Below are 24728 nucleotides of genomic sequence, written 5' to 3'. Positions count from 1 at the left end.
CCTAGAAGTAGAATATGCAGTCTTTAGCACATGTTTCTTAAGGTTACATTTGAGGAGACCAATATTTGCTTTCTTATGAGAAAAGATTGATATGTCCTGCTTTGAAGGATTAATCTTTGTTCCAGGAGATACTATAAGTCCTGTCTTTAACCGCTTACCTAGTTGCTAGCAGCAACCTGGAATTTGTGTTGTGGTGAGTGGCATTGCAAGGGTGAATTCCTTTTCAAACTTCTTTTGGTCATACTTGTGTGGCAGCTGTAGCAATAATTGATGCATTGTTTATGTTCCTTTTGACCTGCTTGGGATGGTCACCTTAGGTTTTCTAGGGGTGCGCATGGTTGGCCAAGTCAAACAGCATGAAGGAGCCACAAACCTCAGAGGTCCCAAAGCCATAGTGGAGGGAATTATAGAAGAGGAGGAAGAAGAAGAGGAAAGTGAATGTGGACCAACCAGCTGTCCGGTGAAACTGTTCAGCCCTGTTCAGTCCCACCGTAAACCAGTCTGATGGTTCGAAGGCCGGTGAGGGTGGTGCCTGGGTGGTGTTGAGTGGCACCTTTAAAAGGAAATACGCACATACTTACCAGTGTCACCACCATTTCAGGCAGCTTCCTGATATGGCAGACTCCCCCAGCAGCCCTCCTGCTATGACGGCACTCACCTGGCCTCCATGCATGCGCAGAAGCCAGGTGAGTGCCATCACCATGCTGGGGGGAGCACCATCAGGGCATGGTAAGGACGTCCTTATTTCCTTTAAAAGGTGCAGATCTCCACCCTTACTGGCCCTTGAACCGCCAGACAGTCCGTAGTTGGGCCGAATCGCCCTTACTGAACCGTTCACAATTGGGCCAAACTGCTCTCCACCCTTACCGGACCTTGAACTGCCAGACCATTTTGCAATTGTCCTGCACTGGGCAGAACTGGTTTGCGCAACTGCAGGTGAGTCCGAATTCAGACTGACCTACAGACTATGATCAGTGCACATCCCTAATGTTTTCACTTATAATACACGAGGGAATAACCCTACAAAATGGCACAAGATCAGCTGTGGTGGGTGGGGCTTCTTTGTAAGGCTTCACTATAGCAAAATGTATTTCTATATTGCAAAATTTAACAAATAACCTTCCCTTTAACCCACACAGACACAAACACCATTGATTTGGCAACCATAGTGACCAACTAACCAAGATGATTTTGGGGATGTTTTATAACGGCTTCCCTCATAAACACAAATCAAACTTATGTGGAGTTAACGAAGACTTTATTCCAGGAACAACTCCGTTCTCTCCTCCTTCCCCTGTCTTTTCTTTCTGACCCCGGTACTCACACTCCCTACAGGATCCCCAATGGGACAAACTTCCAAACAACAAAACACAAAAGATTGCTAGATAGAATACAACAAGTTGCACTTTTAGGAAGACATTTGCTGAGAATAATTTGGTGATCCACAAGCAGAAATAAAAATTTAAGATAGCCCAGTGAAACAAGCCTGTATTTTCTCTGCCTTGAAACTAAAGTATGCCCTTGTGTTTTGCTGTGTGCAGTGTGGGATCCCCAGAGGCAACTTACAGCAATAACAGCAATTCTGTACCTTTGCTGCAAATCCACAGAGGTACAGAAGGAAAAGAGCCATTCACTCACTTCTACTTTTCTTGCCAGTTTGGGAGTAAGATGATGCTTTTGTTGTTTTCACAAAGGAAGGAGAGAAACAAAACTTTTATTTAATAACCTCCTTGAGCTAGATAAAAATAGTGCAACAGAAGAAACTATTATGGGTGACCGGGTAGAATTAGTAGGTAAATGACAGAAAATGAAATGTTGGCACTTTTTTGCAATAGGAAACCAAAAGAGGAAAACATTGCACTTTTTCATGTTAGAGCAGCAAGGACTGTATCTTATCAACAGAAGGTATATCGTATATGTGACAAAGGCCCCTTTTAATTTCCTCCTGTTGACATGTAAGAAGGCTGAATACAATAGTGTGGGAAATGCAGCTAGTCAAACTTTCATGCTCAGTGCTGTTCAGATGTGTGTGATAATTGTAGCTTTGTCCATAGCAGATGCTCTGTTCTCTTATTTGGCAGTTTCTTTGTCCATTCTGTGGAGAGTTTCTCCGCCTACATTAAGAGCCATATTGATGGTACAAACATGTTCATACCCTTCAGAAATCAACTTTTTTTGTTGCATAGTTTGAAATAGTCTTACATTAACCTTTGCATCAATGATACCATCTTTTAAAAAGTTGTCTTTATATGCTGCTAATAATTATATTAAAACCAGAATGTGTTTGTGTAATCCATGTTCAGTGGCATAAAGTGGTACTTCTATTAGACTGCATTTTAGACAGGAAACCATTTTCATTTCAGCGCAGCAGTCTCACGACCAGTATAAAATAACCTGTAAAAACATGTTCAGAACTTTGCTAGTCGCTTGTTACACATCTGTTAGAGAAGGGATCTCCTGCTTGCAGAGACTTCTGACTTCCATAAATTGACTTTGAATGTCCACACATGAGAGCATTGGAGGGGATACAAACCTCTGTGCTCTTTGTGGAACACAGAATTTGGGAATAAAGGGGGGAAAACTGAAAATTAGATTTGGGAATAAAGGGATACAAACAGTGCTCTGTCTGTGTATGGCCAGATGAATATATCCTCATTAAAAATAAAATATTGTAAAATACTGACAAACATTTTGCCAAGAGTGATCTCTGGTTTAGATGGCAGATGAATTGGCTTAAGTGTATATAATGCAATAGTACAACTCCTAAGTCCTAACAAAGTTTTTGCGTATTTCTTACAACAAAAAAGAGTATCTTAGATAATACCCATTTTAAGATGGTTCAGATTTATCATAAAGGGCAAAAAACTAAATTCAGGATGTCAGCAGTCTAACAAATCCAACACAAACAACATTTTAGAAGTTGAGTTTTCCTTGACTTACAGTAAACCTGTTCACTCATTCTCCTCATGCAGTCAATGAATGCATCGAATGGCGAGCACAACTGTGCCTTCTGGCCACACCCCCTGATATCCAGGTGTTGTGGCCTCTCTACACCTATAATTGTGTACACATACATCTCTGTGTTAAATTTGTAAACTGCCCAGAGATCTGTATATGGGGAGATATAAAAATGTGTGAAATAAATAAATGTACACAGCATTTTTTAGGATAGGAAATGAGCCTCTGCCCCTTATCCTGTGCCCTGTTGGAAAGAGAAGGATTTGTGTGGGTAGGATACTCTGGGTAAGAGCCAGTGCAGTGGCATAGCGATGTTATTTATGATTGATTGATTGATTGCATTTATATATTGCCTCATATACAATCTCTGGGTGGTTTACAAATTAAAACCTTAAATAATATAAAACAAATTAAAATAACCATCCATAGAACTTTAAAACATTATAAACGAAAAGCTTGATAAAATAAGTTCATATTTCAAAGTTGCTTGAGATGGGGCAGTTCTGATTTTATTTGGGAGCACATTCCAGAGCCTTGGGGCAACTCTAGAGAAGCCCTAGTTTAGGGTCACCACCAAATGAGCCAGTGGTAACTGCAGCCAGACCTCCCCCAATGAACTTAACAGGCCGCAGGATTCATGTAGTAGAAGGTGCTTTCTTAAACACCCTGGCCCCAGGGCATTAGAGGTAATAACCTATATTGTTATTGGCAGTGGTCAGTGTCTACTTTTTTTTTAGCTGCTGCTACTACAACAACCACAGTCCCTCCCCGCTGCTGTCCACCTCTGGCCTCCACTCACCTCACCTGCTGCCACCGCTAGTTACCCATTATTGGCTTCCACTCATTCCCCATGATGATGTGGAATAATGACATCAGCACCTGGCATGAGCCCATCCCAGAGACAGCAAGTGCTCTTGCCACTATCCTATGCAAGAGAGGGAAACCAAGAAAAGGAGGAAAGAAACACACAACCCATGCTTCTACTTTAATAATTATAAGACCCCTCCCCCCCTGTAGAATCTACTTTAAGAACTTGGAAAACAAACATCTTGATCTTACTCTGGGACATAGACTCATGGTAACAAACTTCCATGCACATTTCCCTAGTTGGGTGAGGAACCATGAATGGCAAATTGAGGTTATGTATACTGTTCTTCCCCTGATCCAACTGCCAGGACTGTGTGCATGTATTTCTGTTAGAAGATAATTCTAATATACAGTCATCCCTTGCCAACCATGAGGGTTCCGTTCCTGGAAAACCCAGTGATTGGCAGATTCATGGTTGGCTAGGCATTAAAACCAATGAGAAACGGGGTTAGGGGAATTGCGATAGCGAAAATACCTAAAAATATAAAGAAAAAAAAAACTAGAAAATTAGCCAAAAAAAAAAATCCCTTACAATCTCCAGGAGTCAGCAAGAAGAGTGAACAGATTGAACCTCTGGGGATTTTTTGATTTCCCCCCCCCCAAAAAAAACTAAAAGGCACTTTTGACACCACCACCCCCATTGCTCAAAGGCACTTTAAATTGCAAGGAATTGGCAGGGTCTGCAAGAGTAATGAGCGAATCGAACCTCTGAACCCCAAAATCGCCCCCCCCCAGATCCCATCATAAAAATATCTCCAGAACCTCAATGCTCGGGTCACAGCTGGCGAGACTGATCACATGTTCCCAGTCACGAATGATTGAGGAATCCGCGATTGGTGAAGGATGACTGTATATTCTTGTTATAATGTATTGGGGAATATTTTGTGAGATCTAGAAACTGCAGGGATGTCAGAATGAATATGTTGTAGAATTGCGGGCAGGAACAATATCATTGAGAAGTTTTGAGATATGTTAGTTCTCATTTCTTTTATTTTAAACCTAGCAATAGAATCTTGATACCATGTTGATATAAACAAATGCATGTATTTTTGCCCTGTGTCAATAATCCTAAAATAAATTCACAAATACACCAGTCAGCTGTTCAGAATGGATGAAGATTCCCACTGAATCAGGGGTGGAGCCACCATTGAAAGGACAGGTTCAAATAAACGGGCTGTGTGAGCTCTCCGGAGCTCATTCCCAGCCAGCATTGGCTGCTTGGGTCATTTATTCCCCTTTCTCTCCCTTGCTGGAGGGAGAGGAAGGGAAATAAATGCACCCACGCAGCAAAAGCTGGCTGGGAATGAGCCCTGGAGGGCTTGCGTGGTTCCTGCAGAGACCGGGCCATGCCATTTTGCACATGACATCACACACACATGGGCGTGGCCCATTCTCTGGTTGGGAATGCGCTCTGGAGGGCTTGTGTGTGCCCTCTGGCAATTGGACCATGCCCATGTGCATGTGACATCACAAGCAAGGGGCAGATTGCATTCCTCCAATCCCTGGCTCTGCACAGAACCCATTCCTCTGTTCCCTGCCTCTGCCACTGCATTGATTCTTATTCATGTAATGATAACTCATTCAAGGGAGCCTCTCCTTCCATATATAAGTGCTGTGTTTGTAAGTGTGTGTTTGTAACTAATAAACAGCCAAGTAGTGATGGACATCCCATATCATATGATATTTGCATTCAACACAAGAAAAGTATGTCTTTGTCTGGCTGCTACTAAACTGTTGTTGCTAAAATCACAGCTATTAATTTCCTCCTTGAATCACTGCACTGTGGACAGTTTTGAAGTGAATTCTAACAGGGTGACTATTTTTAACACATTAATGTAAACTATCAAAACTAAATGCTTGCTAATGGAAGATAGATGTATATTTGTTGCGGGGGTGGGTGCGGGTGGACTAGTTTTGTCTCAAGGCTGAGGAAGTTATATGATGGATAAAGAAGTCTAGAAGGTAAACATGTCAAAAAACCAGACTAAGCAAATATCAGATGAGGATAAAGGATTTAATCTTCCTGCTACTTTGTCATCTGTATTGTTGCAGATAATATATATCAATAACCATAATTTTATGATTGAGAATTATGCAGATTAAAATATTGAAATCCCATTTTAAAAATATCATACCTTAAGCTAAGGGTTAACAAACATTATGTATTTTTACATAATGGTTTAGGGTTAGCAAACAGTATGCATTTTTCTTAATGGCAATGTGTTGTAGATTCCACAAAGGAATCTGTGTTAGTTGTGCAAGTATATTGCAGCAAAAATAACAACACAAAGAACCTTGTGACATTTTCAACACAATCACCTTTATTGTGGCATAATGCTCTTGTGGACATCATTAGAGCATCTGACAAATTTGACACTGTCCACAAAACCATGTACCATTAGTTTTTCAGGTGACACAAGACCCTTTGCTATTAACCATAAAATTGACTCTATGTCAGTTTTATCTTCGTTTTGTTTGGCTACATTCCGTTTTGTTAGTATATCAATTTAAGTGATATGTTGATAAAATGTGGATGATGCTAATAGGACCATGAAGCATAATGGTCTAGTGAAATGATTGTCATTTATGGATGGCTGACATTCTAACAACTCCCCCCCCCCCCTCCGACACCCCACAGTCCTGTAGCCTCCTTAAATGGATTTACTTTTGCTATTCAGGACATATGAATCTGCCTTATACTGAATCAGACTACTGGTTTATCTAGTCCAATATTCTCTAAACCAACTAGCAGTGGCTATCCAAGTTTTCAGGCACTGCTCCCTGTCCTGAGAAATATTGCTCATTTTACCAAAAATATTATTGCTTTTCTTGAAATATTATTGCTTTTCTTGTTGTTGGATATTTCTTATTTATCTCAAACAAAACCTTGTGATTTGCCTGAAATCTTATTTTACATTAAATTTAGTAGCATCTTAGCCTCAGGTTTTATAAATGTTTCTCACTGTGTAGAGATTCTTACCAGCTGGACTCCCAACAGAACATACCGTGTTTCCCCGAAAATAAGACAGTGTCTTATATTAATTTTAGCCCCAAAAAATGCATTAGGGCAATTAGCGGTACATCAGAAATTACTGCTAGGTCTTACTTTCGGGGTAGGTCTTACTTTCGGGGAAACAGGGTATAGTGCTGGTGGAAGGCATAAAATTACACCTACAGGTACAGCACATTGATGTTGACCCCCTTGTACTTATTTTATTGAAGCCTCTTTGCTTTCATTTTGAATTTCTTCAGTGTTTCACCTGAGAAGGAACCTCCAAATTAGACTCAACATTTCACTTTAAGGAAAATCCTGTGACAACACTCTTCATTCTTGCTATTTTCCAGTGATTAACAAAGCAACATTCTTTCAGCAGCAAGAGAATGAGCCTACATCACTCTGAGACCTATATATGGTTTTTTAAAAGAATTAGCATCTCCTTGCTAGCTAGGTATATAATCTCAGGGCCGGATGGGAATCCCTCTAATCTTAGGGAGTTTCAAGAGCTACTTTCACTCTGGGCTTCTTTACCTGCTCCAGAGCTGTTTTCCAAGTTTAATCAATTATTGATCAGCTGTGTTTTATCTCAGATATTGCATGTTTAGCTAATTCCACTGCTTCAGGACTTCTTCGTAAAGCTGGTGTCCTTTTTCTTGAACTTTTACCAGTAGTCTGCTTCCTTCCTAGCCTGGCCTAGTTCTTTTGCTTTCCTTCATGTATTGTTTCCCTACACTGGCCTTTGCTTTACCTTTTGTCTCTTGTTTAATCTCTTATATGCCTTACTAAGGTTCCTGATTTGCCTTATTTCTGGCTAGGAGTTCCCTTTATGGGACTCTTAAATGAAATGGATTTGACACTCTTGCTTTGAACTCAGCATCTGTCTATGAGAGTTTGTTCTGGCATGCTATCTCAAATAATTGTACATCATTCACATTGTACACCATTTGTACACCATTCACATGTTATGTTCAACATTCATACAACAAGTGTATAGTGTACATAGGTACAGATCTATACACAGATACAGTCATTCACATGTTGAACACAGGTATGGAAGTACACTTCCATGCATTTGATGGGCCTGTATCCAGGTTCACTTTTAAAATGAACACAGGTACATGTATGAGTGTACAGACATCTGTACATGCATATAGCATAATGTCAGAATCGGGCTCAAGAGATATGCAAATCTTGAGAATATCTCATGAGTATCATCGAATATGTCCAAGCTTGAGAATATCTCATGAATATCTCAAATGCTATCCCTTAAGTTGTGAGCATGTAAATGCTTCAGATAAATCAGAAGGGGAGAGAACAGAACCAGATAAAGAGCAGACAGAAGGATGTCCTAGCTGGTCAAAGAGATCAAATGGCCAAAAGAAATATATCTCAAACCAGATAAGTGATTCAGCATATAGGAGCTTATATGCCAATGCCAGAAGCCTTTGAGCGAAGATGGGTGAGCTGGAGTGCTTGGTTGCTAATGAAAACATAGATATAGTGGATGTAACGGTAACATGGTGGAACAGTGAAAACCAGTGGGACACTGTTATTCCTGGATATAAACTCTATAGAAAGGACAGGGAGGCGGGAATTGGGGGTGGAATAGCACTGCATGTTAAAGAAGGGATAGAATCTAAAGCTAGAAAGCCTAGGAAGACCAGAGTCCTTCATAGAAACTCTGTGGGTGACAATACAAGGCCTGAAAGCAAATGTGCTACTTAGAATGTGCTATCGCCCTCCTGATCAAAATGCTGACAGTGACTGGGAGTTGCAGAGCAAATCAGAGAGGCGTCAAAGAGAGACAGAGCTGTAATAATGGGTGGCTTCAATTACCCACACATAGACTGGCTAAACACACATTCCAGAAATGACAGAGACCAGATTTCTAGATATGCTGAATAACTATGTTTACCTAGAACAGCTGAACATGGAATCAACCAGAGAGAAGGTGACCTTGGACTTAACCTTGAATGGTGTACAGGACCTGGTGTGAGATGTCCGTGCCATGGAACCTCTAGGGAACAGTGACCAGTGTGTGATCAAATTCAGCATACATGTTAGGAGAGAATCGCCAAGTAAGTCTAACACAGACACTTTGAATTGCAGAAGAGGAAACTTATCCAAAATGAGGAGTTTGGTGAAAAGAAAACTGAAAGGGAAAACTGGGAGAGTCACTTCGCTCCAGAGTGCATGGCATTTATTTAAAACCACAATAATAGAAGCCCAGTTAGAATGCATACCAAAAAGTAGGAAAGGTCCAGGAGGATGCCAGCTTGGCTAACAAGTAAAGTCAAGTAAGCTATAAAGGGGAAGAAGAGTTTCCTTAAGAAATTTGGAAGGCCTGCCCAAATGAAGAGAACAGAAAGGAACACAAACTCCTGAAAAAGAAATGCAAGCTGACAGTAAGGGAGTTGAAAAGAGAGTTTGAGGAACATTGCATAAAAGTGTCAAAGGGAATAACAAAAACTTGTTTAAATACACCAGAAGCAGGAAACCTGCCATGGAGGTGACTGGTCTGTTAGATGACTAGGGAATGAAATGGATTATTAAGGAGGATATGGAGATTGAAGAGAAGCTAAACTAGTTCTTTGTATCTGTCTTCATGGCAGAGAATACGGAGCATATACCTGTGCCTGAACCGAGCTTCTCAGGGACAGCTGCTAAAGCTCTCAGATAGAAGTGACGAGAGCTCACATTCTAAACCAGGCTTCCCCAACCTGTGGCCCTCCAGATGTTGCTGAACTACAATTCCCATCATCCTAGCCACAGTAAGTTATAGCTGGGGGTGATAGGAATTGTAGTTCAGCCACAGGCTGGGGAAGGGCCTGTTCTAAAATGTCTGGAAAAATTAAGAATTAACAAATTGCCAGGGCCAATTGGCATTCATCCAAGTCTCCTTAAAGAACTCAAATGTGAAATGTATGTATGTATTTATTTAATTAACATATTCTTATACCGCCCAAAACCCACATCTCTTGACAATTGCCGATCTCCTTGCAAAAAATGTAACTTATCCCTAAAATCAGGCTCAGTACTAGAGGACTGGAAAGTAGCCAATGTAACCTTTGTTCAAAAAGGGATCCGGGAGAATCCAGGAAATTACAGGCCAGCTAGCTTAACATCTATGTCAACAGGTGTGTGGATAAAAGTGATCCAGTTGACATAGTATACTTGGACATTCAAAAAGCTTTCAACAAATTTCCTCATCAAAGGCTCTTGAGTAAACCTAGCAGTCATGAGATAAGGGGGCAGGTTTATGTGTGGACTGGTAACTAGTTTAAGGACAGGAAACAGAGGGTAGGTATAAATTGACAGTTCTCTAAATGGAGGGAAGTAAGACGTGGGGGTCCCACAGGGACCAGTGCTTTTTAAATTATTCATAAATGATCTAGAAGTTTGGGTAAGCTGTGAGGTGGCCAAATTTGTACATTTGGCCACCAAAATAACACTAAACTATTTTGGGTAGTGAAATCCAAAACAGATTATGAGGAACTCCAAAAGGATCTCTCCCAAACTGGAGGGTTGGACAACGAAATGGCTGATGTAGTTCAGTGTGATGAGTATTGGGGCAAAAAACCCCAACTTCACATATACACTGATGGGATCTGAGCTGCCGGTGACTGACCAGGAGAGAGATCTTGGGGTTGTTGTTGTTGTTATTTTTACATTTATATCCCGCTCTTCCTCCAAGGAGCCCAGAGCGGTGTACTGCATTCTTGTGTTTCTCTTTCACAACAACCCTGTGAAGTAGGTTAGGTTGAGAGAGAAGTGACTGGCCCAGAGTCATCCTGTGAAAAAGACCAATTCCATGCTTGGAATCATTAGGAAGGCGATTGAAAATAAAATTGCTAATATCATTGATTGATTGATTGATTAAGTGCGGTCAAGTTGGTGTCAACTCTTAGCAACCATATAGATAGAGTCTCTCCAGAATGATCTCTCTTCAACTTGGCCTTTAAGGTCTCTCAGTGGTGCCTTGAGTGAAAATTCTGGATTGATTTGTTCTATGATCAATTTGTTTGTTTTCCTGGCTGTCCATGTTATCCTTAAAAGTCTTCTCCAGCACCAAATTCAAAAGTGTCAATACTTTTTCTCTCTTTCTTCTTCAAAGTCCAGCTTTCGCATCCATAGCGTGTCATGGGAAAAACCATTGTCTGAACGATTCTAATCTTTGTAGGTATAGACAAATCACAGCACCTAAATATCCTTTCCAAGCCTATCAAGTGCTAGTCTGTGGTGTATCTCTTGACTGCTGGATCCTTTACTGTTGATGGTTGATCCTAAAAGGCAGAATCTATCCTTCTATGTCTTCATTATCAATGTCCTTCTATGTCTTCATTATCAATTCTGAGGCTGGTTATTAGTTTGTTATTGTTATTAGTTTAGTCTTCTTTATATTTTGTCGTAGTCCCATTTTTTCATTGTGCTCCTTGACTTTCATTACTTGAGCTTGCTGATCATCTGCATACTCAGCTATCAGACTGGTCTCATCAGTGTAGCGCAGGTTATTGATGTTTCTTCTCCCAACTTTAAAGCTAGCTTCTCTCAGTATATGTTCAGCATTTAAGTTGAATAAATAAGGAGAAAGTATACAGCCTTCTCTTACTCCTTTGCCGATTTGGAACCAGTCTGTTTCACCATGTTCCATCGGGACTGTGGCTTCCTGTCCTATGTATAGGTTTCTCATGAGAACAATGAGATGTTCTGGGACACCCATTTTCCTAAGGACATTCCACAACTTGACATGGTCGATGAGGCTAATATCATGCTCTTATACAAATAAATGGTGTGGCCACATTTTGAATATTGTCTTCAGTTCTGGTCACCATACCTCAAAAAAAAAGACATTATAGAACTGGAGAACCTGCAGAAGAGGGCAATAAATTTTATCAGGGGCATAGAGCACCTTCCTTATGATGCAAGGCTACAATACCTGGGGCTTTTTAGTTTAGAAAAAAGGCAATTGAGGGAGGACAGAGGTGTATAAAATTTTGCTTTGTGTGGAGAGAGAGAGACATTTTTCTCACATAACACTGGAACAGGGGTCATCCCATGAAACTGGCTGCCAAGAAATTTAGGATCATCAAAAGGAATTACTTTTTCACACAACACATAATTAACCTATGGAATCCTGTGCCACAAGATGTGGTGACAGCCACCAGTCTGGATGGCTTTAAGAAGGGTTTAGATCAATTCATGGAGGAAAAGCCTATAAATGGCTACTAGTCTGAGAGCTATTGGCCATCTCCAGGCTAAGAGGAAAGATGCCTTTAAATACTGATTGCAGGGGAGCAACAGCAGAATAGAGGTCATGCCCTCTCTTTCCAGAGACATCTGGTGGGCCACTGTGTGAAACAGGATGGTGGACTAGATAGGTCTTGGGCCTCATCCAGCAGGGCTGTTCTTATGTTGAGTAAAGCGTTCCATTTCACTTTTGAAATGCAAAATTCACTGTACACCTAACCATGCCTTTAGTCTTGATGAATCTTTACCCAGCCCCAATCTGTGACTCTTTCATTGCATCAAGCTCATTGCTGTATCTTGGGCAGAGTAGATGGGAACACATTCTGGCCTCTCTACTGTGCTCCAGCCAGCCGCCCCCCCCCCCGCAAACACACCCCAAGATCCTAAAACTCACAAAAATGATAGCATCTTCTGTGACATCAGGGTAGCATAAATGCCTTATATTATCTTCCCCCTACAAAATCATACCCCTAATTATCTATTTTATCTTTATTGATAGTCCAGCCAAAGCAGTCAGTGTGAGTGAAGAGGTAAAAGGGGAAAGCAAGGTACAATACTGCAATTTAAAACTGGTTTATTTTAAAGTAGATCAGAAGTCACATGCCATATAATAAAAGGAATAAACATAAACTAATAGAGAACAATAAAAAAGAAAAATAAATACAGATTCCTTATGCAAAAACATTGTTTGGCAAATATTAAATACTAGGACAAGGTCCTGAAGGTTTACATGCTTCCAGGATTTTTTTCAAGCCATTGTAAGGAGTTTCAGAATGGAGCTGGACACATGTTACCTGAGCTCTGGAGGCTCCAAGCAAACATGCAGTTCACTTAGGCATCAGGTAGAGAAACAATTGAACTTGCTAGAGTAGTTGAGACTACATTTCTACAGAGAGATGGCCACTACTGGCAAAGGTATCCACTCCTCTAGTGGGGGCGGGGGGGGGGCAATGGATCCTGACAAATCCTCAAAGAAGCTGTAAAAGGAAGGCCTTGTGGAAGTCAAGAAAAGGGTAAAGCCTGAATGAGGTCATGTCTACAAGTAAGACAGCTTCTGGCAAGTAAAGTATTAACACTTTGAATGAGAGGAGGGATTTCCAAAAATGTACTGCAGACAGTCAGAAACCATAACTCGCTTCCTGTGTGTGACAAGATTCAGACAGAGGAAATTGAAAATATATATCTGCAGCCAGGCTACTTAAAATTGAGTGTTTTGGCCTTAGAAACATGGAGCTGCTCTGGTTAAGTTAACCAAACCTTCGATATCTAGCCAATATATGCTGTTTCTATCACATCATCTGCTCATTATGGAGGAACATTTTCCAACTTCACTGCTTTTCACCAACCTGAAAAGGTTTGTGTTATGGGCACCAGAATCTGCATTCAAAGGAGTCGGCGGGGGGTGGGGAGGATAGATAGTAAAGTTGAGAAATATAGTTGCAGAAATGCTGACAATGGTTTCCAAGACTAAGAAACTAGTTCTCACTCTCAAATCTCCGGTGGCTTTCATAGCTTCTGTAGGGAGTCCATGAAGGTCTCCCAGCAACCTAGCTTTTTACCTGAGAAATGGAGAAAGAACATTAGTATTCTGTTTACCTGCCTAGTTCTCTCTAGCATTGTTTGTTGTATAGAGATGATCAAAAACTTTTCCAAGCCTGAGCTCAGATAAGAATTTTGGGAACTCTTAAAGGTTTGTCTCAGTGGTTAACTCTTAAGTCGTCAAAACTTTTCTCTTGAAGACGTACACACCAGCATTTCTTTACCCTTTCTCACCAGACATGACTACTTCCCTCCCCTCAAAAGCACACACTCATTCCTAGGCCCGAGAACCACAGATGGGAGTATGCAGGGAGTGAGGAGGATTCCCCCCCACCTTCTGTGCTCTGGAGTACTGCAGTAGGGGTGTGCATGGACCTTTGAACTGCAGGTGCATGTCCAAACCAATACTGGCCTGTGGTGGACTGGTTTGCCGCAGTTTGATGGGTCCAGGGGCTATTCTTGTAAAGGGGAATCCAGTGAAGACTGGCTGGCATTCCTGAAGGCTGGTCCGGTTCACCATCGAGCCCCTCGCGCCAGTGGTTTGTGGCGGACCAGTTTGCTGTGAACCATTTGTGCACACCAATGTACTGCAGAGCTGTGCACCAGGAAGGAAGATGTATTTGCCCTTGGACTTTCAGTCTTTCAAAAAGTTACTATCATTTTTGCCTCTTTTGCCAAGTTGGAAAACACCCTTCCATAAGCCAAAGCATGAGAGAGAAAAAGCCCAAGCTCAGAGAAGTCCTCTGCATGTCCAAGTTCTTGGACAAGAGTTTACACACACACACACACACACACACACACACACACACACACACACACACACACGACCGACCTTCTTATGGTCCATTTAAAGTAATACATTCCAATCAGTATCTACCTTATCCACCATGTTTCTTGTATTGTTAACACAACTCTCAATACACTGTGGTGCTGTACTGCAACACGTTTTTCACTAGTGCTTGCACAAGAGTTAACAGAAAGGACTAATACATTTTACTCTGCTGCTCATGGTTTTTTTGATCCAAGCCTGTTATTATTGTCTGCTACATGTCTCTGTGTTGTCTGGTTCAAATTTGGAAAAAAGCTCTACTTTAGAGCTTTACTATAATTCCTAATACAATGTGGTAAGGTATAAAGATTTGATTAGGACTCTTAGGAAAGGGGCTGCATAAGCATAAACATGTTTTTGTTTGCAAATGTTCCCTTTGGCATAATCTTGTCCCCATTTTCACTCGGAGAAGTATTTTTGAGAGTACAATTATCCATTAGGGATCTTGCATCTGTGTTTGTGGTGTCACTTTAAGAGCTCTATCTAGGAAGGTGATATGTTTGTGCTTTTAATTTCATTGAAACTTGGGGCTGCCTCAGATGTTATTTATTACTGCAAATGGCATAATGATCATCACTGAGTATGTGATTGAGGAAAGATGGTATGTGAGCCAAATGTTCATGAATATTGGCTGCAGAAAATCTTCTGATTTCAGAACATGATGGAAGTTGCCACTGACAATAAACATGAGTTCCTAGCTCGTGTTGCTAAGTGAGTGTGCACTCAAGAACTGCAAATCCAACTTGCCCATGAAAAGAAAACAACTTGGAACTAGCCCTTGGATTGACCTCTTCCATGTCTGTTTTTGCAAAGTATAAAACATCAAGCAGCTAAAACTCATTTGTGTTTCCTTTATAGCTCACTCCAGTTAAGAGACTTTAAATCTGAGATACCAAAGCTAATTGGAAATGACTTTTGCTATATTTTAAATACAGAAAAACTGTTTTAAAAAAAAGATTGCAAAGTGTTCAGAACTGACTATTTGGCAGACTCTTATTAATTCATTTTTTGGGTGCACATGGGATGGAAGATAGATCAAAGTTTTGTCAGGTGCCCTTTGCAGGTACTACCAATAATATAAACAGTAAAGAAAGACTGGTAGTTTATTATATATGTTTTTTGGAACTTTGAATTATCAAGAATGTTAATAGCCACCAATGAGCAGTCATGCCTTCATTATTTGTATAAGCAGTGGAATAATCTTGGAATAAAGAAGAGAGATTTTCCCCCATACCCCATTAAACTATACCATGTGTTGTTTGAGTATTACAAATACCATTTCATGTTTATTCTTTTGCATTTTCTCATGACATTTTTGCCCCAAACAAAACATTAGAAATGTACAGAAGATGTCTGAACAGTTGGAGAATAAAGTATTGTCACCATTCGTCTTTGCCCTTCTCCGATGAGATACATGGTCCAAGTGACTGTGTCTTCCACTGTGGCAATCATTCCCAAAATTAGAGGCACCCACAACTGAATGAAGGCTTGATAGGACAAAAGCTGGAATCTTGAGAACTGTTGTTGGAGGAAAGGGGCAGGTTTTTTCCAATAAAGTTCTAATGTCTTTCTCATAATAGCTTTTTTCTTTTTGATTATTAATGCCATTCTTCAGTTCCAGGGACAACGAAAGTTCAGGGTTCAGTCCTGTTGATTTTCCTTTTGCTGGTCACTGAACTCTACTGGACATATTAGAATATGGTCTGTTTATCTTCAAGTAAATCCTTAGTGGAATCTCTTTAATAAAGCAGTTTTCTCTACTGTAATGAAGTTTATAAAAGCTAAAGTTTCCAGCTGGGCAATGCACTTATCAAGTGATAATATTACTACTTATCAGTGATAGCCAGATACTAAAAGTCTGGAATTTCATTTGATCAGTGCATCTTCCCTGGTGTCAAACCAAAGTAGTTCTTATCAATTTATTTGTCAATGGGTGAATTTCGTGGTTCAGGTATGAATCGCTCTTACCTAGATTTGAAAGCTTACCTGCCAGCTGCTCCCCTCCCCCCCCGAAAGATAGCCATGAAAAGTAAAGAGCTGGTCTTTGCAATGCACCAGATTACATGAAAAACATATTTTAACATATAATTTTCCCAGGGGAAAAAGCACACATTGCCCCTAGATATAGCAAGATGCTTGAAAACACTGAAATGAGTAAATATTGTGTTCCTGAGAACTGTTAAAGTAAAGTAAACTTTGTGGGAAAAACCTTCCCAAATAGATGATATCTGACTCTCAAATAGGTGATATCCGAATATGTCCCCCTTGACCCATTCTGTGGGTGTCTCTGTTCACTATAGAGAATATAAGTACTTCCCCCTTTTAGATGGCAGACTAGAAAAACTCTGGGATATCATTATAATCTCACTAAATGTTCTTCATATAAAGAATAAACATGTGATCTTCTCAGATTCTCATACTCGGTAACTCCCGTATGCTAAACTAGATGATTATTGGGCAAGAAATAGATGAAACATGGAATTAGCATCGTTCAGTCTAATATTAGCACATTATGGAATGGCTTTAGTGTATTATAATAAGAAACAAAGAACAACTCACAGACTTTGCTCATAAGGCTATTGCAGAGGTAGATGAATAAGTGCAAATTGGCCAGTACACTAACAGAGTAGTCTAGAGGCACATTGGAATTCAAGGCCACTCTAAAACCTAAGCACAACTGCTGAAGATGTCTGCCAAAGAAACAGCTGCTCATAACAAAGCAAACTCTATGACTTCACATATGGAGGCTGAGATTTTCATCCGGGGTAATTGTATGTGAAAATAATGCTTGCAGCTTTGTCCTCTGTAGAAAGTATTTATGCTTTAAATCTGCAGCAGAAGAAAAAAAATTGATTTAGACCAAAGATTCATTCCATGAAGGGTGCAATGAAATACAGTGGGAAAAGTGCATTTCTTAAGTTTTCAGCTTCAGCCTTCCATCAGATAAGCTGTTATATTTTTTACAACAAAACTGGGCTCTTCCAGCATTTATAGATCATTATTCAATAAGAAAAATTAAAGTATCTCATTATTTCTGCTGATTACTTGACATAGACTGCTTAGATGGAATATCTTGATTTAACTACACTGTCATGTCATCAGATCGGTCCATAGCTAGATATGTTTTCCTTCCTTTTAAATAAGGGTGTGTGGGTGTGATTTTTATCATATTTAACTAGGTGAGCAGAATTAATGAGTTGCTCTGAACAATTGGAAAACAGTTCATTTTTATTTAACCTTTTTGAATGATGAAGTTTATGAATTAAATACTTAATCTGTCCTGGTTATTTGAAAGATTAATACAAAAATATATTTCAATCCTTGAAGATGATTGATATCATATGCAGATGATATCAAGATTGTCTTCTACAGCCTTGAGAGTATATATGTTGGGCCATATCTGTCATAATCCTAGTTAGATCTTCTCATGACATTGCATACCAAGAATCTTCATGGTTGTATGGAAATATTGGAGTAAAAATATGTGGAATTTGTCACCTTAAAGTCCAGGCCTATAAGTCATTATATCACTTGATAAATGGACGGGATTGTGTGCATATTACAATGTCACAAATTCTAGACTGGTAAATTGCAAATGGATGCAGAAAGTGTTCACTGCATTCTACACTGACTGAAGTTTCTGAATATTTGTGAAGGGCAGTTCGATGTAGCTTATGTTGCAGTAATCCAATCTTGTCACCAAGGCATGGCTGAAAATACCCATATATCAAGGAAGGGTTACAGCTGGAGCACAAGTCAGATATGTTTTGGCTGCTGCTGCCACCTGGCCATCTAGGAGATGTGCTGGATCCAGAAAAACTCCCAGACCATGTATCTGCTTCTTCAGACATAGTATAGCTAGATATAGGAAGATGCTGAAAGACATCATCTCATACTGTGCAGTAGGCGGCAATGGTAAACCCCTCTGGTATTCTACCAAAGAAAACCACAGTGCTCTGTGGGCAGCAGGAGTCGAAATCGACTTGACGGCACACTTTACCTTTACAGCTAGAACAGGTTGAAGATCTCCCCAGCTGGCTCTCTTTCTAGTCACTAACACCTTCCTCTTGTCTGGATTAAGTCTCTGCTTCTTTGCCCACATTTAGCCACATTTAGCCCATCACTGTTGTCAAGCACCAGTTCATTTCATCCACCAACTCCTAGGGATCAGGTGACAGTGGGAGCTGCTTATCATCCACATACTGGTGGCACTTCAGTTCAGATCTCTGGAAGACCTCTCCTAATGCTTTAATGTAGATGTTAATTAGCATAGGGGATAAACTGAAACTGGTGGGACCCTAAAGACCAAGGGGCCAAGCAAAAGCACCATAGTAACATTCCCCCCCCCCTTCCCCTCAAGTTCAAAACCAGTTCAAAACTGAACTGTTCAGTCCTGACTTTGCAAGGAGCCTAGAAGGAAACCAATGTATGTTTCTCAGAGAGGCAAAGTATGAATGTTTTATTTGTTAAAGTGTATTTTATCTCTCAGATGTCATAAAATATGAGATAACAGCTGGGCTAGATAGTACTGATAATCTAAGTTCAGACACTTGATTTTGTATCCTCACCCAGTTGTTTGTTTTGTTTGACCAAGGTTGTGTGATGTGTGAGATCCATTGCATATGGATCTTTATTTTTAATGAACATAAACTTTCCTTGCTTATGATTGGACTTATTCTGACTGATTTTGTCTGCCTATTCCTCACTAATCCTTTTAGAAAAAGTCATAATAGACTCTAAATGAAGAGGGTTGTGAGTTTAACTGAATATTTTTGGGAGGCTTCAGAATAATCACTCCTATATAAAACAAACCTTATACCTATTATACTTACTATTGGTAGCACAAAAATTAAGGGGTTCTTGTTTCATTTATGAAGTTATCCTTTATAATCAGTAGTAGTAGTAATAGTAATAAAACATTATTATTATTATTATTATTATTATTATTATTATTCATTATGTTCTGATAAGAACTAATTTGCCTACTTTCCTTTCACTATAATCTTAATTGATAATTATGATCTGCACATTAGCCCACTTGTGCCACGTCCATCTTGAATTGGGGTGGACAGCATCATTACGAACTACGCTGTTGAGGTGTCCCTAAAGCTGTTGCAAATTTGGTTCAAATTAGTTAGGTGGTTCACAAGTTAGCCCAGTTGCGCCCCAAACATTCACACATATGCCATCTTGAACTGGGGTGGATGGCATCATCACAAACTATGCTGCTTAGGTGTCCCTATGTCTCCCTACAGATGTTTCAAATTTGGTTCAAATTGGCCCAGGCATTGCTAAGTTGATAGGGACACACGCACACTCACGGACACACGATGCTAGCTGATCTTAGCTTACTTTCCTAAAGGAAAGTAGGCTAAAAAGGATAATGGCTAGAACTAATTGTTGATATGATGAGGAAAACTCGTCTTTTTCGTTTCAGTGGAACTAATTTTCCTCCTCATGTCAGCCAGTAATTCATTAACACCATGAACAGACCCACTACAGATCCCTGTGACCTCCAAAGCAACATGTCAAATGCAACACGAAGCTTTTGAATGGCACAGTAGATGGGCCTGCCTAGGAAGGGAGATTAAAAGAGAAGGAAGGGCAGCCACATTCCAGCAAAAGCAACAGTCTCAGATGAGTCTCGAGAATAATTTGTTCTCAAACAAGAGGGTCTTTAGCAAGCTGGAGGGATGGGGGGCATCAGTAGTTCAGTAGAAGCAGCAGCCTCAGTTAAGTCTCTAGAACCCCTCCTTCCCACTGTTAAAGCCAGCTTTTGCTTCAGCTTATGCTGAATAGGTGTGATCACTGCACTTCAGTCATGATAAAAGAGCTGTTGCTCCTTTGACCTCTCCACCTTTCTCTAACTCCTATTCTCTAGACTCAAAACCTGAAAATAACATCCTCCTCCTCCTCCTCCTCCTCAGTTGCATGTGTTGCATTTGAACTATTAAGTCCCACTGGAGGAAGTTCTGGAGGAATTGCCTCCCTGCCTCCTGGCCCTCCCCACCTCTCCTGTGTCACTCCCCACCCTTATTGCCAATGCTGCCAGAAGATACCGGGCAGATTTGGCAGCCACGCCCAGCTGATGCTGGCTGTGCATGTGCAGGAGCAGCCCGTAAAGCACCCCACACCCCTGCCACCTGGGGCACTTGTCCTGTCATTGCCTGACTCTTTGCGGTGGAGGATGGGAATTCTGAGCTTCCCTTTCTGATTTTACCAACGTGCTCTGACCTAGTGTTTTTAATTAACACGTTTGTTCTTCAGGCTTACAATCTGATTATACATTGCGTGAGAGGGGAAAGGGAGGGAAATAAGATAATATTCAGTGATTCCTACCACCACCAAATCCCCTGACTTCTAGTCCTCCATATCCTGAGATTATCTTCTAATAACAGAACTGATTGTTACCATGACAAACAATGATGCAGGTATTATGATGTGATTATTTTGTTGAACATTATCTGTAGCTTATATATTATTTTTTGTGACAGTTAGTCTAGATATTAAATATGATTGATTATTTCTTGTTGCCTACTTCCATGGTGAGCTCTGAAGGATGGAGGGTGTTTGGCTTTTTAAAAATAGAATCATTTTTTGCTTCCCTTTTTTATGTATCTATCACAACCTGGATGTTGACCAACTTTCAGTGTCCTTCAGATTGAGAGGCATATGGGCAGATATTCATATTTCAGCTCCCAATCACAGGCTGTGCCATGAACATATTTTCCTTACAATTTGTATTTGTTCTTTATAGGTTCTCACCCCAAGAATATGATGTGGTAGCTTGAATTAAAATGTGCAATAGGCTTTTAAAAACCTATTTTAAGGTTTTTAAAACCCTACACTTCTTCAAAGATTGTTGTTGATATGTGTTCTGTGCAGAAGAGCGGCCAAAATCTTACCTTGAATTGCATAGTCCTTCCTATAATAATGCATAATGGAAGTTCTCTCTGCTTCAAGGAAAGACTTGCTTTCACCTGATTGCAGCAATAATGGTTCGGCTTGACAGGAAGTGGCTTTAGATCCTGCCATTAAATACACATCCTTTTAGCATAGCACTCAATTACTTGCAATGCCGCTGTGGATATTTCTCCCCAATAACAATCTCTCTTGTTTTCAGCATTCCTATGCACCAGCTCCCCATCCCATGGCTCCTCCCAGCCCCAGCACTAACAGTAGCAACAACAGCAGCAACAACAGCAGCGGTGAACAGTTGAGTAAAACCAACCTGTACATCCGAGGCCTTCCACCCGGCACCACTGACCAGGACCTTATCAAGCTGTGCCAGCCGTAAGTAAAGTGATTTGTTATCCTTCAGCCTGAAATGTGCGTGCTTGACTGTCACGTTTACAAGGACAAATTGTCCCAAACAGCTTCTAACCTCACACAGGCAGGTTTATTTATGTGCAAATGAAGTAGTTAGGTGCATGGTATGCCTGTCAGTGGCTAACACTCGATAAAGGATAACTTGAATCTTTAGCTCAAGTGTGATAAAAATCTTCCTGACAACCAGAGCAGGGAAGAAGCATAATTTGACCTGCCAAGACTTTGGTGAGAATGAAGGGAAGACTGCCACTTGATCCCAGGTGGGGGTATGCATTAGTGGTTGCTACGGAAACTTGCTGTGGTGGAAAAGAGAATATATGCTAGGAAGACAACAGACAGAGTTCCTTGCAATATGACTGTAGAAGTAACTTTTTGAAATAGATAGAATGGCCCCTTGAAGACCTTGAAGACCAATGCCAAATTGGCATGCTGAATCCAAATTAGTTGTCTGCAATAACATCCACCCTGAATCATTTTTATTTAGCACACAGGAATGAAATATATCAGTGTGTCATTTCTGCCTCGTTCTCGGTGTTGAATGTTCAAAGCGGTAACAGTGAATGATAGTATTCATACAACCAAACGCTGCTCATGTCGCGGAACCTTGAGCAAGAAGCAGCTCAACTGTCAGGATTTCTAGGGTCTGCACCTATGTTTGTTGTATTGCTACGACCTCATTCCCTACCCCACCCCCTAGCTGTGGAGCATGTCTTAAAGTTACTTTACATGACACTGCAGGTATGCCAGTGTTTTGCTATGGCAAACTTGCTGTGGTACGATGTGAAGGGCAGACACCTCTCTCCAAACTTTCCATGTACAACACCAAGTATATCATCCATGTCAAGTTAATGCAGCTTCCAGTGCATGCCTACTGCGTGTCCCTGAATTTTTGGATATGTTAATCTCTTTATGCCTATTAAATGTGGGTGCATTTTTAACGACTAGCATCTTCTATTCATCATGTGCAAGGGAGAAAAAAATCAGAATTGGAAACTGCATCTGTGAAGGATTATAGACATCTGTTAAGGGTTGTTCTGTCATAAACGCGTATAAATAAAAATGTGTATGTGTCACTCCAGCATATGAACACATAATCTTTTAGTTCTTTATTTTAGTTCTATTTACAATAAACATTCTAAAGATCATGCATAAGATAACATCATCACTGTATTATAGGTACTGACCACCCTTTTGTGTCTCTTCACACCCACTCCCTCAGTCAACAAGTATTTCTAGCCTTAGCCTTGTTCATATGCTGGCGTGACACATACACATTTCTAGCCTTAGACCTTGTTAGAAATTATGATTTCCAACAGTTTCTTTTGCATTCCTGACTCCTTTTCTCTGTGTTCTGTTGCTTGGGACTTTATCTTCTCCATGATTTGTTCTCCAGAGGCTTCTGTTTACAGTCCAGTGGTAACTGTCCCTTCAGCCTTCCACTTACGTTCCCTACTCCTCTAGGACCATCCTTAGTGCCTCTTTAACCCCTGTGTGATGGCTCTCTGCAGCCAAGCCAATCTTTCCATTTCCATTATAGAAGCTTGTACAATAAAAGTTGCAACCCATACAGGAAATCTACAAGCATAAACATGCATACTTGTATATGATATGAAAGGGTAGAAGGCAGCATAACTTGCTTTCTCGGTTTTTTATCTCTATCTTTAATGTAACTCTCTGCTGTGATCTTATTCCTTCTCATTTCTTTAATAAAATCCATAGTAAGTACCAGAAAGAGTGGATTTTGGGTACTAGAAATATATATTTATCATCCACTAAATATTATGATTTAATTATCACTAAACAGATTCTCTTTCCTGATTTTGGGAAAATAACCTTACCAAAAACACTTTTATATACATATCTGTTACCTATGCTTTTATTTCAATGGGACTTCCAAGTAAAAATGTCCATGATAGTTGCTTTAAGCTACCTTATTACATTTACAACACTGGAATGCTGGTCATACCAGAATATTCAGTGATCAGTAATCCATTGTATTTCTTCAGTTTGCAAAGCATGCAAACACCCACCATTTTGGAAAAGGAAAAAAGCATCAAGGTACAACAGGCAATTTGCCTGTTGTTGTTGTTGTTGTTGTTGTTGTTGTTGTTGTTGTTGTTGTGTTTTTTTATAGTCTCTGAACTGAAGTCAGTGCCAGTGCAGTGCATTAGCACAGGAGCAGAAAAAGCACCTGTAAGGTTTCTGTCTTACCTATTCTTTTTAAACTAACATTCCACTAACCACTTGCAGGGCTGCATATTGGAATCCAGCCAATTCTAAATTTCAATTCTTTTTAAACTAACATTCCACTAACCACTTGCAGGGCTGCATATTGGACTCCAGCCAGTTCTAAATTTCAGATTTCTACTTGGAAAGAATTGGGCTCCCCACATATTGAATCTGAATGAATTTTTTAAAAAAAGAGTTTGGGCAAAGCGGGTTGAAAAACACTGGGGGAGGCAGAGCTGGTGGTGAATAAGAAATATTAAGATGTTTCTTTCTTTTGGGATGGATCAAAGGGGGAAATTTACTGGAAGGATCTAGGAGGATGTTAATTATGGTTGGGATCATGGCCAGCCAGATATTTCCAGAAGCTCACAAGCAACATATTTATTTATATTTTTATTATTGTTTGTTTGTTTAATGGTTATACAGCCTTTCGTTAAAACAATCCCAAGATTATTTACAAAACATTTAAAACAATGAAAGACTATAAAACAATATAAGCATAAAATACAAAGCAGCAGCAACAAAACCCACTACTCATCTAAAAGCCTGGGTAAAGAGCCAAGGTTTTACTAGCTTTTGAAAAACTGTGATGGAGACTGAGGAGCATATGCTCACTTGAGAGAGCATTTCAGAGTCTGGGGCAATAACTGAGAAAGCCCTGTCCTGTGTGCATGATAGCCAAGCCTCCCTCCCACCCAGATCAGAGCCCCTCCAATTATCTCGTCAAGCTGG

The 24728-nt window shown here is 40.2% G+C and overlaps 1 protein-coding gene across 12 annotated transcripts in view; it reads left to right on the top strand.

Moving 5' to 3' along the window:
- The window catches only part of RBMS3 (RNA binding motif single stranded interacting protein 3), a 1053558-nt gene that overhangs the window by 566526 nt on the left and 462304 nt on the right, over positions 1-24728 (top strand). For all 12 annotated transcript variants that reach the window (XM_053260504.1, XM_053260503.1, XM_053260501.1 and 9 more), the window contains one exon: positions 21562-21731. In XM_053260504.1, the coding sequence (XP_053116479.1) occupies positions 21562-21731 (170 nt within the window). The remainder of the gene's footprint in view (positions 1-21561; positions 21732-24728) is intronic.

Source organism: Hemicordylus capensis, chromosome 6, assembly GCF_027244095.1.
Source record: "Hemicordylus capensis ecotype Gifberg chromosome 6, rHemCap1.1.pri, whole genome shotgun sequence".
NCBI lineage: Eukaryota > Metazoa > Chordata > Lepidosauria > Squamata > Cordylidae > Hemicordylus > Hemicordylus capensis.
Note: the sequence above shows the minus strand (reverse complement) of the source record. Positions and strands in the feature narration are given on the sequence as shown.